The sequence below is a fragment of the Pogona vitticeps genome, chromosome 4 (genome assembly GCF_051106095.1).
Source record: "Pogona vitticeps strain Pit_001003342236 chromosome 4, PviZW2.1, whole genome shotgun sequence".
NCBI lineage: Eukaryota > Metazoa > Chordata > Lepidosauria > Squamata > Agamidae > Pogona > Pogona vitticeps.
Window position 1 is genome coordinate 162551282 of NC_135786.1, and position 13794 is coordinate 162565075.

Sequence of the window (13794 nt, forward strand, 5' to 3'; positions counted from 1 at the left end):
TTAAAATCTGGACTGATTCATTTCTATCACAAAATAAAACTAATATTACCAGTACAAGGAAAGAAGGCTTCATACAAATGTAATTTATTAGCAGTTGTATTGCAGTATTATCTTGGGGACGGCCAGATGGCTTAGCATTCTAGTGTTGTAAGCATAATATCATCAAAAGTCTACGGTTCTGAGAGGACAGTAGAAAGCAACAGGTGGTGGAAAAAGTAGCTGCTGTCACATGAACAAAAACAGCAGAGCTCAGGAAATGTATGTTTGTATATCTACATGTGTCTGTGTACGCACGTGAGTTTCCCCCTAAGTAACATGTGTTTCTGTGTGTGGGTATATCAATTATGTGAATGACTCTGGAGACAGAGTTTTCTCTTTCCAGACACCAGAATTAGAGTGGATTGAATACTGCATGCATATATTTTTAACCTGTCTAATATTCTTCCCCCCCTTCTCCTTTTTTTAAGGAACTTGACTACATTTTGTTGGGAAGCACAAGGAAACAAAGGACGAAACATCTTCCAAAATGGATAGTCCTTTCAAGATGGACTACCTGTTAGATGTTGATGCGGCTTACCGGCTTTTTTACAGCCAAGGAGCTCAAGGTAATAACATCTGAGATGGTGATTAAAAACTGTGTTAATACAGAGGAAATAAAGGCACTGTTGTGTCCTGGTGGCATAAAGCATAGGGGGAAGTAATAGTTTCTTTCCTGATTATGAGCTAAGAAGTGAAGAAGTATATCGTCAGCTATTATTTATTTATTTATTTATTTATTTATTTATTTATTTATTTATTTATTTATTTATTCATTCATTCATTCATTCATTCATTCATTCATTCATTCTATTTATACCCCGCCTATCTGGTTGATACAACCACTCTAAGCTATTTAATGGCCCTTAGTTATGAAAAGTAGCATTTTCCAACTGCGTCAATGACTTGTGCCAATGCATTATCTAGGCAAAGGGAAGTTATGGAAACACTCCCAGCTGTACCTCATCAGATGAGGTAATAGCTTTTCAAAACAAAATGGCAGCCCTTACTTAAGAAAAGTGGTGGTGAGCCAAAGGCAGCCAATGGGTAAACATTGTAGCTATTTACCTGCTCTAACACCCCCCTCCCAAATCCTCACCTGACAGGCAAACATTATGTAAAGATAACTTCAATGCACAGTATTGTCCAGGCTATGCATTGCCTTATTTAGTTATTCTGTTTATACTCCGCTTGTCCTTCAGAGACAGCTATACTCCTCCACATAGCTTTTTTTCCCTCACATAATTCTATGTATACAGTACAGCAGTGGTCCCCAACCTTGGGCCTCCAGATGTTCTTGGACTGCAACTCCCAGAAGCCTTCACCACCACCTCTGCTGGCCAGGATTTCTGGGAGTTGAAGTCCAGGAACATCTGGAGGCCCAAGGTTGGGGACCACTGCAGTATAGTACTTTCAGAAAGAGAGGTAGCGAGTGGTGCAAAATCACCCAGGAGCCTAGAGATTTGAATTTTAGCCTTCACACCTTAGTCAGATGCTATAATCACATTTTCCCCCCTCATATGTTAGAGCTAATTTCTAAAGGTTATAAGATGCCATAGGAAAGGAGATAATTTGATCGGGACTGCAGCAGTATTGGTAGAAGGGGAATGGTCATCAGTTCCCTTCACCTACACACCATATTCCATTTTCCTTGTCTTAATTGCCTCTGTAACTGTTTGCCCTCTGGTTAAAAGAATGCAGAGGTTTATACTTCTTGTGCACCAAAACCATAGCTACAGTCTGATCTCTCCCCTCCTTCATGAGCTGTAAGGATTTTAGTGCTATATTAATGGGAGTATCTCCCAGGGTCACAACTGGTTTGGACCAAAATCCCGTTGTTCCCAATGAACAAAGCTTGGTGAAAACAGCAGTGAGAAACCTAAAATATCTTCTTATGTGCAGTTAAAATGCTGATGTGGGCAGGAGGCAAATTTTCATCCTCAGGATTAAAAGCAGAAAGGGACTTGAGCTTTTAAAGACAACTTTGGAAGAACAGGAGAGTTCTTAGATTGTGTGGGAACTGAGACTTTTGTAAGCATCTGTTTCATAGATCAGCCTTTCCAAGCCTGTAATCTTTGGAGACTACAAATCCCATCAACTCCACGGCTGGAGATTATAATCTCCAGATGTATTGTGACATGTTTGGTGGTATGGCCTGGCAGTTGGGGAAGGCTGGCTTAGATTTTCCAGTTAATACAGTATTTCCACAGAGAAGCACAATGGCTCTTGGCATTCAGGGTTCATGTATGGGATAAGCTTTTTCCTTTAACCAACCACTAAGCATTAAAACAACATCATAAACATCATAATTGGGCTCTAGGGCAAAAGCATCCAAGATACAGTGGCATAGGGTTTTGAATCAGATAGCAAATGGGTTGTGTATAACAAAGAAGTGCCATTATTGATGGTTTGTGCCTTAATTAATGCTTTTATTAAAGAAAAACAGAGGTCAAATTACATATAAAAAACTTCCCTGTTGTATTTTGCTGTCCTCTCCGGACAATAGCAGGAAATGAAATGGTTGTAATGTAAGGAAAGGGAGGTGGAGGGAAAAAGCTGCCCCCTCAAGAATGCATAACTTCACAATATTGCTACACACTGCTGCATCCTTCAACAAATACTTACAGCTCAGTCCCAGCATATATGTTGGAAGTAATAGCCAAAATGCACATTATGCTAAAAGCATAATCTAGCCATGCAACCATAGTGGTGGGAAGATTTTTTTAAAAGAAAACAAAACCTTAGAATTGTACTGTTTGTCTTTACTTTCTGTTGCTTTCCCCCTTCCCCAGTGCATACCATCTGCATTGAATGCCACAGAGAAGCTCAGTTAAACTGTAAAAGAGACTGACAAGCTGGGGTTGACAAAAAATAGTCCTGTAGTTCACATGAATCAAATAGCTGCCCTCTGTTCTTTGCAGCTTGCCTTTCCAGTTGAAGCTGCAAAATCCCGTAAGAGATTTATTTGAAATATATCCACCTCTCTTCCATCTGTGGTTATTGGAAGAAGTGATACAAATATTCCCTTTCATCTGTTCAGACCTTAGGAAGAGAGCAGTTTGTGGAGGAACATCTTTATTTGACTAATTTAATTCTATGCAAATATATTATTTTATATTATATTGATATTTATTTAGTAATAAAACATTTGACAGAATCAGTGATCAGGTGGCATCATCTTTTTTGGCTTGAATAATTTGCAGATGAGGTTTTTTTTTTTTGAAGAGTTGGTTAGGAATCTAGACATGTTTGTGTATACAAATTTGTTCAGAGTGCAGATTCTTTTTTTTAACCAACTCTGCACCTGATGGAGTGAGTGCCCGTCGCTTGTCCCAGCTCCTGCCAACCTAGTGGTTCAAAAGCATGCAAAATGTGAGTAGATAAATAGGGACCACTTCAGTGGGAAGGAAACAGTGTTCCGTGTCTAAGTCGCACTGGCCATGTGACCACGGAAGATTGTCTTTGGGCAAATGCTGGCTCTATGCCTTGGAAACAGGGATAGCACTGCCCCTGGAGCTGGACACGACTGGACAAAAATTGTCAAGGGGAACCTTTACCTTTACCTTTTACTGCACCTTACAAATTAGTGACCCCTATAAAATTACCTACTCAGAAGCACATACTGTTTTTTGTTTGTTTTTTGAGAACAAACTGAACAAACGTTCTGTGCTTTTTGTGACTGTTTCAATCCCAGAATTCTAGAATGATTTGTACAGTATCATCATATTATAACTGAACTGGGATTGAAATGTAATGTTTCAGATCTGATCTCTGCCCATTTCACCATCCTGTCAAGACAAGCCCCGCACTAATAAACTTTCAAAAAAAAATTTTAAAACTTGGTTGTTTAGACAGGCATTTCCATCAATGAAAACTCATTGAAAAGTTCAGCCACTGAATCAGTCCTACCAGCTTTTTAAATATCTAATCATTAATTATGTAACAGTTTAATTACTGTTTTTATTTTATGATGTTTATGTGTTGATTTCACATTAGGTATAGTGTAGTCTTATTGTCTGATTATGCTGTGAACTGCCCAGAGTAGCCTCGGCTAGGTAAGCAGTATACAAATTAAATAAAAAACTACATAAATAAATTTATGTTATGCTGACACAAGCTAATAAATAATATTGTGTAGACAAGGGATGTACATCCTCAGTTGTTCTGTTCTTGTGAATGAGAATAAGAAACTGTAATTGTTTTTTCTTACCTGCAAGATGGCATTATATTTTCTGGTATTCTTGTTGAGAATTCCCAAATAATTTTATATTAAAAATATAAAATTGAAAATTAATTCAAAAGAAGCTCTATGCATTTCTGATTTATCTGACTTTCTCCCTTGGAAAAACCATAAAGAGTTTTATGGCACCTTAAAGACTAAAACATGCTTTATAGCATGGTCCTTCATAGATTAGAGCCTGCTTCTTTAGATACAAAAATGTAATGAAGAATTTCAGGCCTAAAGTTACACACACACACACACACACAGAGAGAGAGAGAGAGAGAGAGAGAGAGATGTGTTACACATGTTGGGGGTGGAGGCTGAATTGTAGACAGTGAGGTCAGAAAGAAATTAAATATATTGTGATGATTATATGATTAACAATAGCCATTCTCAAAAAGGTAGTATAGTAAGAACCAATTGCCTTGATTCGACCATCTCCTTTTGTACCTCATTTGTTGGCTACATTCAGTTCAGTGACACAGTACACCAGGAAGTTGCTATGTTCTCCCATTAATTTTTTGGATATTGATATTTCCAATGTCAGACTTGTATCCATTTGTTCTGTTGCACACCAGTTGGTTGGTTTGCACTGTCCAGAACATAGGAGAGTGTTGCTGAATGCTGTCATTTCTCTTCAGTTTCATTGCTCTTTGCACCAGCAGATGGCACAGTGGAGGAATTCTCATTGCAATTTCCCCTTCTTGACATGTGAATTTTTAGAAGCCAATGACTACATAAAATGTTCTAACTTGAACAATACTGGCCTAGTTGTTTCAAAAAGACTGTGTTCTTTCAATATCCACAGCATATATGTAAGCAGTACAACAGGTTGTGGAAGTTAGGAATTGCCCGAGTAAAACAGGAGGCGCTCTCCCGCAGGAACTTTCACCTACCTGAAGTCAGTGTGAAATCCTCTGTCCAGAACTATCTTCAGGGTTTAGGACATCATTAGGCAATGGGAAATAAGTGCCTTGCTAAGAAATATTAATGGAAAAAGAGGGAGTAGTTTAGTAATCTGGCAGTGGAACCAGAAGTGGGGAGTGGCCTTAAGTGGCTAGATAGGCGGGATATAAATAAAATAAAATAAAATAAAATAAAATAAAATAAAATAAAATAAAATAAAATAAAATAAAATAAAATAAATAAATAAATAAATAAATAAATAAATAAATAAATAAATAAATAAATAAACTGTGCCATTGGATTCAATGATCAATAGGGCCCCTTCCAGCTGTGCAGTTCTAAGATTATTATTATTATTATCTGCACACATTTTAATACATAGCTCATATTGTCAGCCTATAATCCTTATAAAGAAAAGGTGCCTTAAAGCTGTGTGCCAGTGCACAGTGCACTGGCACATAGGAGGCACAACACCAGTTGGTGCTTCATGTTAGCAATATTAAAGTCCAGTTCGAGTTTCTGAAATACTTCTGTCATGATGCATCTGTAAACATGTGTACAAATGGATTTGGCTTTTCTTTCTACATATGTCAGCATTGCCTTCCTTCCCAGCTATGCAGCAGTAAGCTATCTGAACTGGATGGTGGTGTTGGCCTTTTTAGTGGCCAATCTCTGGACCAGTTCAAAGCATCTCTTACCCAAGCATGATTTGAAGATCAAAAACCTTAAGAAGGAAGAGCAGATGTCTTGAAGTTGCCCCTCAACTGTTAGCACGTAGACAGCCAGTTCGGTTGGTCAATGGTCATAGATTTCCTCACTATAAGGAGATCTACTTCTATTTAAATTAGAATTCTTGCCTGAAGTTCTGTTGTGCAGTTCCACAGCAGAACTGTGAAAATGGCAGCAGAGTCAATAAATTATCTTTGACTAAAGCCTTCCTTGGGAAATTTCAGGTATATGCAGCTTCACCACTTTGTATATGAGTCATGCAAATCTACAAATCACCTATAACCGGTGACAATTTGCCTCTAATGATGATGTCATTCCTGTTGTGCACACAGAGTTGTGTAACAGGATTTCAGCTTTCATATCAACATTTCTGTTTCTGTCTATAAATGAGTACCTGAAAACTTTATGCAAACTACTTCTTTTGGAGATGCAAAAGAGGGTACCTATTGCTCTAGTTTAAGGAGGGGCATATGATTGCACCTCTGAACCCAATGAATTCCGTGGGACTTACTTGTGAGTAGAATGTGCATAGAATTGCTCTATCATTCATGTTTTTGCTGGAAATTTAATCCATGGAATAAGGAGCTCTGAGAAGAAAGTCATAGCAAATTACTGTGCAGATGAAAATGATAATTTAATGGATATGTTTTCTGTCATGGAGGATAAGTAAAGCACCTCAATTAATATTCTTAGTATCCAAATTAAAATTAGTTTATAGGTGACCCCCAGAGAAGAGCTTTTTTCAAAATATACCTCAGGAAAACTATCTCTCCCCTCCCTCCCCATGCCCAAAAAACAAAAAGCTCAAAGTAATTTTTAAACTCAAAGATTTGCTCATTTCTTCTTTGGTGTTGCCAGGTGGCTGAAGATTCTTTCAGCTGCAAACATCAAATACAGATTCTTCTCAATAATCTTGATACCAAGCAGCTCAGGATGCTTGTTGTGCATATAGAAATTAGCATGAAGTAAGCAAAAACCATCTTAGGCTAGAACTCCCTCCAAGAAAAAAACAGAAGGTCCTGTGAATTGCTACTCTTGACAGAAATATTTTGTTTGGCCTGGAATCACAATGGCAGAGGCATTATAATTCCAAATAAATATATTTATTTATTTATCTATTTGACTTCTATATTATAATTCCTCCAAGAACTGGGTCTCAAAGAGATTTAGAATTTTTTTAAAAATCTGGTATACAGAAAAGCAGGGTAGTGGTGGTGATCGCAATAGTAATAGTAATAATATAACTATTTTAAAATTCACCTTTGTAAAACTGAGTTTCCTTTGAATATAACTAAGTACCGGAACTGGATACCTAAAATAAAGACATTTATTAAAGATACATGCTTGTAGCACATGTGTCACCTTTAGAATGCATAGGTTTCCAACCTTGAGCCCCCAGATGTTTTTGGACTATAACTCCCAGAAATCCTTTCCGGCACAGCTAGTGGTGAAGGCTTCTGGGAGATTTACTCCAAGAACATCTGAGGACCCAAGGTTGGGAACCACTGCTCTAAGGGAATTAGTAGCATGAAATCTCTCACAAGCTGCCTTGTGAAGAAGGCAAGATGGCAAACATGGACTATATCCTCCATAATTAGCGCTAGCTAGTACTGAGGGATGATGGGAGTTGTAGTACAAAAATATCTGGTGAGTCATATAGAAAGAGGCTGAGGTCAGAGGAAACAGCAAAGCAGAGGAAGATGTGGGAGGAGCTTGGGTGGAACAAAGGATAGAAGAGGAGCAGGGACCTGAGAGAGAATGGAAAACAGTTTGCACAAGACCAGAAACTTTAGATACAAGGAGCTGTACAGATTGATTTGAAATAACAATTAAATCCTTGACTATAAGCTTTTACTCCAGCAATATTGCCCTGTAAATAATTTGGGGAAGAGGAGTGAACGGTGTTGTCTTTCACACAAAATTCTGGATAGTTGGTGTCTTCTTTTAGTCTGAGGGCTTTAAGGTCTTTGGCCTATTCTGTGAGCTGTTTTTAATTAAGTCTGCAACTCCATGGTCAAATATTTGTTCTGCTTATAAAATAGTTGAATTCAAAGAAATTTTATCTGACAACATGATGCAAAGGCTAACTTGAATCCATCCAGCCCCTTTTCCTCCCAAAGCAGCTTTTTTCTTTCTCTGCCACTGGAGGATTTCTACTTTTTCAAGCCAGAAAGATTCAAACAGGTTTTTTTTCCACATGTGGGTAGTTGGGATATGTTCTTGTAAAGATGAGGAGCATGTCTGTAGATGGTGTTTTGGTGACACAGGCAGTTGAGGCATGACGTTCAGGACTGAGAGAACACACACCTCCATTCTTTCCTCTCCCCCAATCATCCTGCAAATTGTTTGAATTTTTCTTCTTACATATATGAGATTAGTGCTTGATCATTCTATCACCTTATTGCTAGGTCATCATTATTAGTCTTTCTCATATTTATGCCCTGTCAGTTCCCCAGACAGGCAGAGGTGGGAGAAGAGGAATGAACGATCGACTGAGGCAGGACCAGAGGAAGGATGGAAAGAAGGGGGCTGTGGCTTGGAATATGAATCATATTGCATCCAGTATGAACTGTGAATTCCTGAATTAATCCCCAGCCCCTATGTGAGCACTAAACCTGGTTTCAAATATAATACAGGCTGCAAATCAAATCACAGTCTTGTCACACACCAGGTCAGTGTGTGAACACTACACATATGCATTGACAAGTGTCAAAGTGTAACACAGTATATCCATTTGCTTATGACTGTTTGAATAAAACATCTATTTGTTTTTACTGTACTAAATTGCAAGATATCTACCATAATGTTTGCCCCAATATATTGATGTCTTTAATAAATGCTCTTCTCATAGTGTATTGTTCTTGCAAATTGATTTAGCAATCTTCAGGCTTTTACATTCATTAATTTTACTTCTTCAAGTGCTGAATAAAAAAGCAGTTGATTAGCTTTATGGGGCTGAAGTTCAAACAATGGCAAGAAGCATCTTTCTGGAGGTAGTAGTCTACTTTTAGCATTACTTGGTAACTATCCAAATTATGGATTCTCAAGGGACATAGCAAATAACAACAGGTAAAAAAACAGAGTCTTCATTCAACTCCATTTGCATACATAAGCTGCATCAGCTGGTGGACACAAATGAGGAATACTTCAGAACTTGCAAAATTTACCTATGAAGACTACTATAATTCTTTAGAACATTTGCAAGCTCTAAAGGATATACACTTCCATGCATATCAAAAGTCACACTCCTTCCATTCAGTGGGCCTTAGATAAATACCACAAGATGTGTAAGGGGATATATTGATATGCACATGGGCATTTGCACCAAAAGAAACCCATTTCCATGCAAGAATCTCCATTTTTCTAGCAGGAGTCTGACTTGCCCAATGTAGAGATACCCATGACGTAGGGTAAGAACCAAACTGATTTACATTTCATTTATTACTTTGCATTGCATTTGTGGTGTAAGAAGTTGAATTCTACCAGAGTGTAACGAAGTAAAATATTTCTTTCTAGAGATGGCGGTATTTGTATTCGTATACAAATACCCCCACACAGGTAGACATAATGAAGGTCCCGCCCCATGGAGCGGGACGATCCACTCACCAATCCGCCGCAACCGCAGGTGACACGGAACCTTCCAATGGCTCCTGAGATCCCGTTTGGCGAGCCACTCCTGGCAGGAGGCGGAATGACATGCCTCTCTGCTAGGTCTAAGAGTGGCTCACAGAACACAATCTCCAGAGCCATTGGAAGGCTCCACAGTGCCCGCAGATGTGGTGAATCAATGAGTGGACTGTCCAGCCCCACGGGGCTTATGTCCACCTGTGCAGGGGTATTCATAGATGAATACCCGCATCTCTATTTATTTCCCAACCAGACAAGTTCTTCTGATCAGATATTATAGCTTTCATTGAAATTGTTGGTTATGAATATTCTCCAGGATATTTGCAAATTGATTATGCTGGAACACATGAATCTTTCCAAGCTCAGCTTATTTGGCATTCAAGCCTTTTGTCCATGAAGCTGCTTGATTGCCACAATTTTCAAAGAAAGAAAACTTTCCAACAATACTGGAAAGCTGGTTATATGTTCTGGGCAGTTGAAGCAGAAACTGGAGTAAATTAAATACTATCAAAACAGATAGGCAGACAAGAATAATTTTGCCCTTAGTTTATAGTTTAAAAAATTCCAAAACAAGTGTGGACCACCCTTTTCCACCTTTATCATGATGGTTACAGAACACACATTATTAAATTCAGTGCCATCCATAAATTAATCCATTAAGCATTCACTTCATTTTCTAAAGAGGCCAGATCAGGAAGATGCTGGAAGCTTGAAACATGGCTTCTGTTCAACATTATTTAGCATTTTCCCTAAAGAGAACCAACAACACAGACATATATCTTCAAAGTATGACTTCAGCAAGAGATGACTTGACCCCCTGTGCCACATATTTCTTGTCATGCTAACTGCACAATCATCAAAAAAATGAAGTGCAGTGCTTGCATTGCCAGCTCTGAGGAAATATGAGAATACAGAAGGCTGCCTTGAAGTAAGAGATCTAGCTGCATATTGTGTACCAACAGTAGCTTCCTGGCATTTCTAATAGGATCCTTACCTGGAGATGACAGGGATTGAATCTGGATCCTTTTCCATGCATAACATGTGCTCTTCCATGAGCTACTCAGCTTCATCCCTACCCCTTTCATGGATACACCATACACTAGCACAACTAATGTTGAAGTTTTTTGGGAGTTCTAGTCCAACAATATCTGTGGACTCAAGGTGGGGAACCAAAGTTCTAGTCAACCATTTCTGTTTTGTATGGGCAGAAATTCCAACAATCCAAATCCTGGTTCCACTCTCACTATCGTTTTATAATGGATCCCTAAAGTTCTCATTGGAGATATTTGCTGCATGTTCCAGTGGCGACTAAATGGAATTTAGCACTGAATTATGCTTGGACAATAGTAGAACACAATTGTTATAATGCAGGAAAGTGACAAGCAAACAAGAAGATGAAAGCTTATGCAGTAATAAATTGGCTGGTCCTCATTGAGTGCCACAAGGCTCTTTTTTATGCAACAGGCTAATGAAGCCACCCCTCTGGAAGTACTGTGTAAATCAGGGGTGGGTAAAGTGACGTCCTGAGACCTGACCCCAGGGCTGTTTTTACTCTGCTACCACCCAGCAGCTTGATTCAGTGGTTGTGCTCTAGTCACTCTCCCTATTTTGGCCAAAACCCTGGAAATTTTTATGAATTATTATTCAGCTTTTACTTGAGGTTCAGGGCCCATTTAGCACCTGCACTATTTAACATGACAGCATGTTATTTGCTTGTTTGGGTCAGCTGTAGTTTTTTGTTTTGTTTTTGAGTCTCCAAAGCCCCTGGAGGGTCTTGAGGCAAAAATGTGATCCCTGGAGCTGCCAAATTTGCTTACCTCTGTTGTAAATTATTAAGAGGATGAGCTGGCCCAAGAGTCTCCAGGACTAGTCCTCCCATAAGGCAGGATGAAGCAGCTGGTTCAGACACCAGACATTGGGGTCAGCAATGGCAGTCTCCCAGGGGCTCCTCATAAATGGCAGAACTGTGTTCTTCTGCTACCCAGACACTGCCAATATGTTGTACAATGCACAGTGAAACAGGCTGTATGTCTGGACCCACAGCTGTCCACAATAGATGGACATTTCAGCATTTCCAGTGCCATTTCTCCTGAATCTTAGAATCAAGCGGAAAAACAGAAACGCAAACTTTGGCATCAGTCTCTAATCTGATTGCCATCTCAGAACTCCGGCCGCTTTTTCAGCTGGGACACTATTCAGACTGGGTCTCTCACAGGTGCATTTGTTCGCTCTCTCACTCCCTTGTGCCACACTCACACACTCAGCAATAGAGCAGAGCTCTTTAAGCTGTCCTCTGCAAATCGGGTGGGCTTCAGATGGTCCGATCCTCTACTAGTCATGATTACCCGCTTTATCGATAGCTTAAAAAAAAAAAACGAAAATCACCCTGAAGGCTTTGTTAGTCTTTGCAGTCTCCCAAGTGTGTGTGTGTGTGTGGGGGGGGTGTCTCCTGCTCTACCCCTGGGGTAGCTGCAAGGAGAAGGGTGGCAGGACAGGTTTTGTAAATCAGCTCCAGTCCAGAGATCCTTAACGGGTTTTCCTTTTCTCTCCCCCCTTCTCTCCCTCTCTCTCTCTCTCTCTCTCTCAATCTCTCTCTCCCTTTCCTCGCTCCTTCCTTCCTTCCTTCCTTCCCTCCCTCCCTCCTTCTCTCTCTGACTGTCTTCCTGGTTCTTTCTCTCTCTTTCCCCTTCCCTCTTCTCCCCCCTCCCCTTTCCTATGCGCTGCCGTCCTCCTCCTCCTCTTTTCCACCCCTCTCTCTCCTCTTCCTCCCTCATCAGCTCGCCGGGCGACCCTGCTCACGGTACCCACATTAATGGCGGCATCTTCCGAGGAGGATATCGACCGGAGACCCATCAGGAGAGTGAGGTCCAAGAGTGACACCCCTTACCTTGCAGAGGCCAGGATCTCCTTCAACCTCGAAGCAGGTGAGTGGCAGCCACCCCGCCCCCCAACGCAAACCCTTGCCGCCTTCCCTCTTTAATCCTGAGGTGGCGGCGGCGACTGCTGGTTCTGCTACACACACACACACACACACGCACACTCACACACAGAGAGAGAGACATCTACAAACACTCCCCCTCGCCCCCTCTTTGTGTCTAATGGGTGCCGAGGCTGGGGCTGTGGAGGGGGGGGCTGCTGCTGCTGCAGTAGCTGGAGGATGTGAATCCTTGGCATGTCCTGGTTGTCACCCTCGCCTTTCTCTCCTCCCCCCCCCCCGCCCGCCCGCCACCCGTTTCTCCTCATAGAAGATGCTGGTGCAATACAGAGCCGAAAAATGGGGAGGAGCTGGCGGGGCGAGGAAGATTGAGAGAAAGAGAGAGATTTCGTAATTAGACTTGTTTGGGTATCAGCGCTGTATTCTCTGTCTGGAAGTAATTGTGGCCTCAAAGTTCGGAATGTGGAAAGACACTTGCACAGTTCCTCACAGCCATATCTTCTCAATGCAGGACTATGAGAGGCATAGTGAGTTGTTCCCACCAGGCTCTTTCAGATATTCCCCAAACGTTGCCACCTTCTGGCTGGCTTCTGTTCAGCTTTTCAGTCTCTCTTCCTCCTTCTCACACACTCTCTGATATGCCCAACAAGACCCCAACCTATCCCCACACGCACATTTTCTCCTCCAACGTCAGTATTCCAACCTGCCACCTGCTGTCTTCCAAATATACTTACCTACTCTCTGTCTAAACTGTGTTTTCAATTTTTTTGGTCACTCTTACTGCTTTCCATGATTCCTCTCTTGTCCTCACTGAAAGTCAGATCTCTCAAGTTCTCTGCTCCCAAGCTGTCATATCTCTGGCCCACTACTTTGGCCCGAGGGGTTTCCTTTAAATAAATAAAAGAAAATACGCCAGGGTTTCACAGAAATCATGCGGGTAAAGCTTTTTCTGACATGAAGCTCAGTAGTAAACAAGAAGTTTCAGGTACTCCTTTGCAGGTGGAGGACTGGAGCCCATGGAAGAAAAAGCTCCCTCACCCACGATGCCTCTTCACCACCTTTAGATACCGCTGGTTGTCCAACAATTACTTTCTCCACAATTTCCTCTATCCACCAAGTATCTTTCTATCCATTGATTTTATCAAAATGTTCCATAATTGACTCAACTCATATTTCTCTTTAATGTTCTGCTGCCTCATCATGAGTCCTTCCTTGTATTCCTGGCCTAACGTTTGATTATTTGAGTCTATCCCTGAATTCCTCTGTGAGTCCACACATGTTTTGGACTACATATCTCACAGTCCCTTACTACTGGACTCGCTGCCTGGCACTGAATACA

The 13794-nt window shown here is 40.7% G+C and overlaps 1 protein-coding gene across 6 annotated transcripts in view; it reads left to right on the forward strand.

Annotated features, from left to right (window-relative positions):
- Nucleotides 1-13794, forward strand: part of PHACTR1 (phosphatase and actin regulator 1) — a 325437-nt gene that overhangs the window by 2040 nt on the left and 309603 nt on the right. For all 6 annotated transcript variants that reach the window (XM_072998617.2, XM_072998621.2, XM_072998618.2 and 3 more), the window contains exons 2-3: nucleotides 468-605; nucleotides 12298-12444. In XM_072998617.2, coding sequence (XP_072854718.2) covers nucleotides 527-605; nucleotides 12298-12444 — 226 coding nt within the window. In that variant the 5' untranslated portion in view covers nucleotides 468-526. The remainder of the gene's footprint in view (nucleotides 1-467; nucleotides 606-12297; nucleotides 12445-13794) is intronic.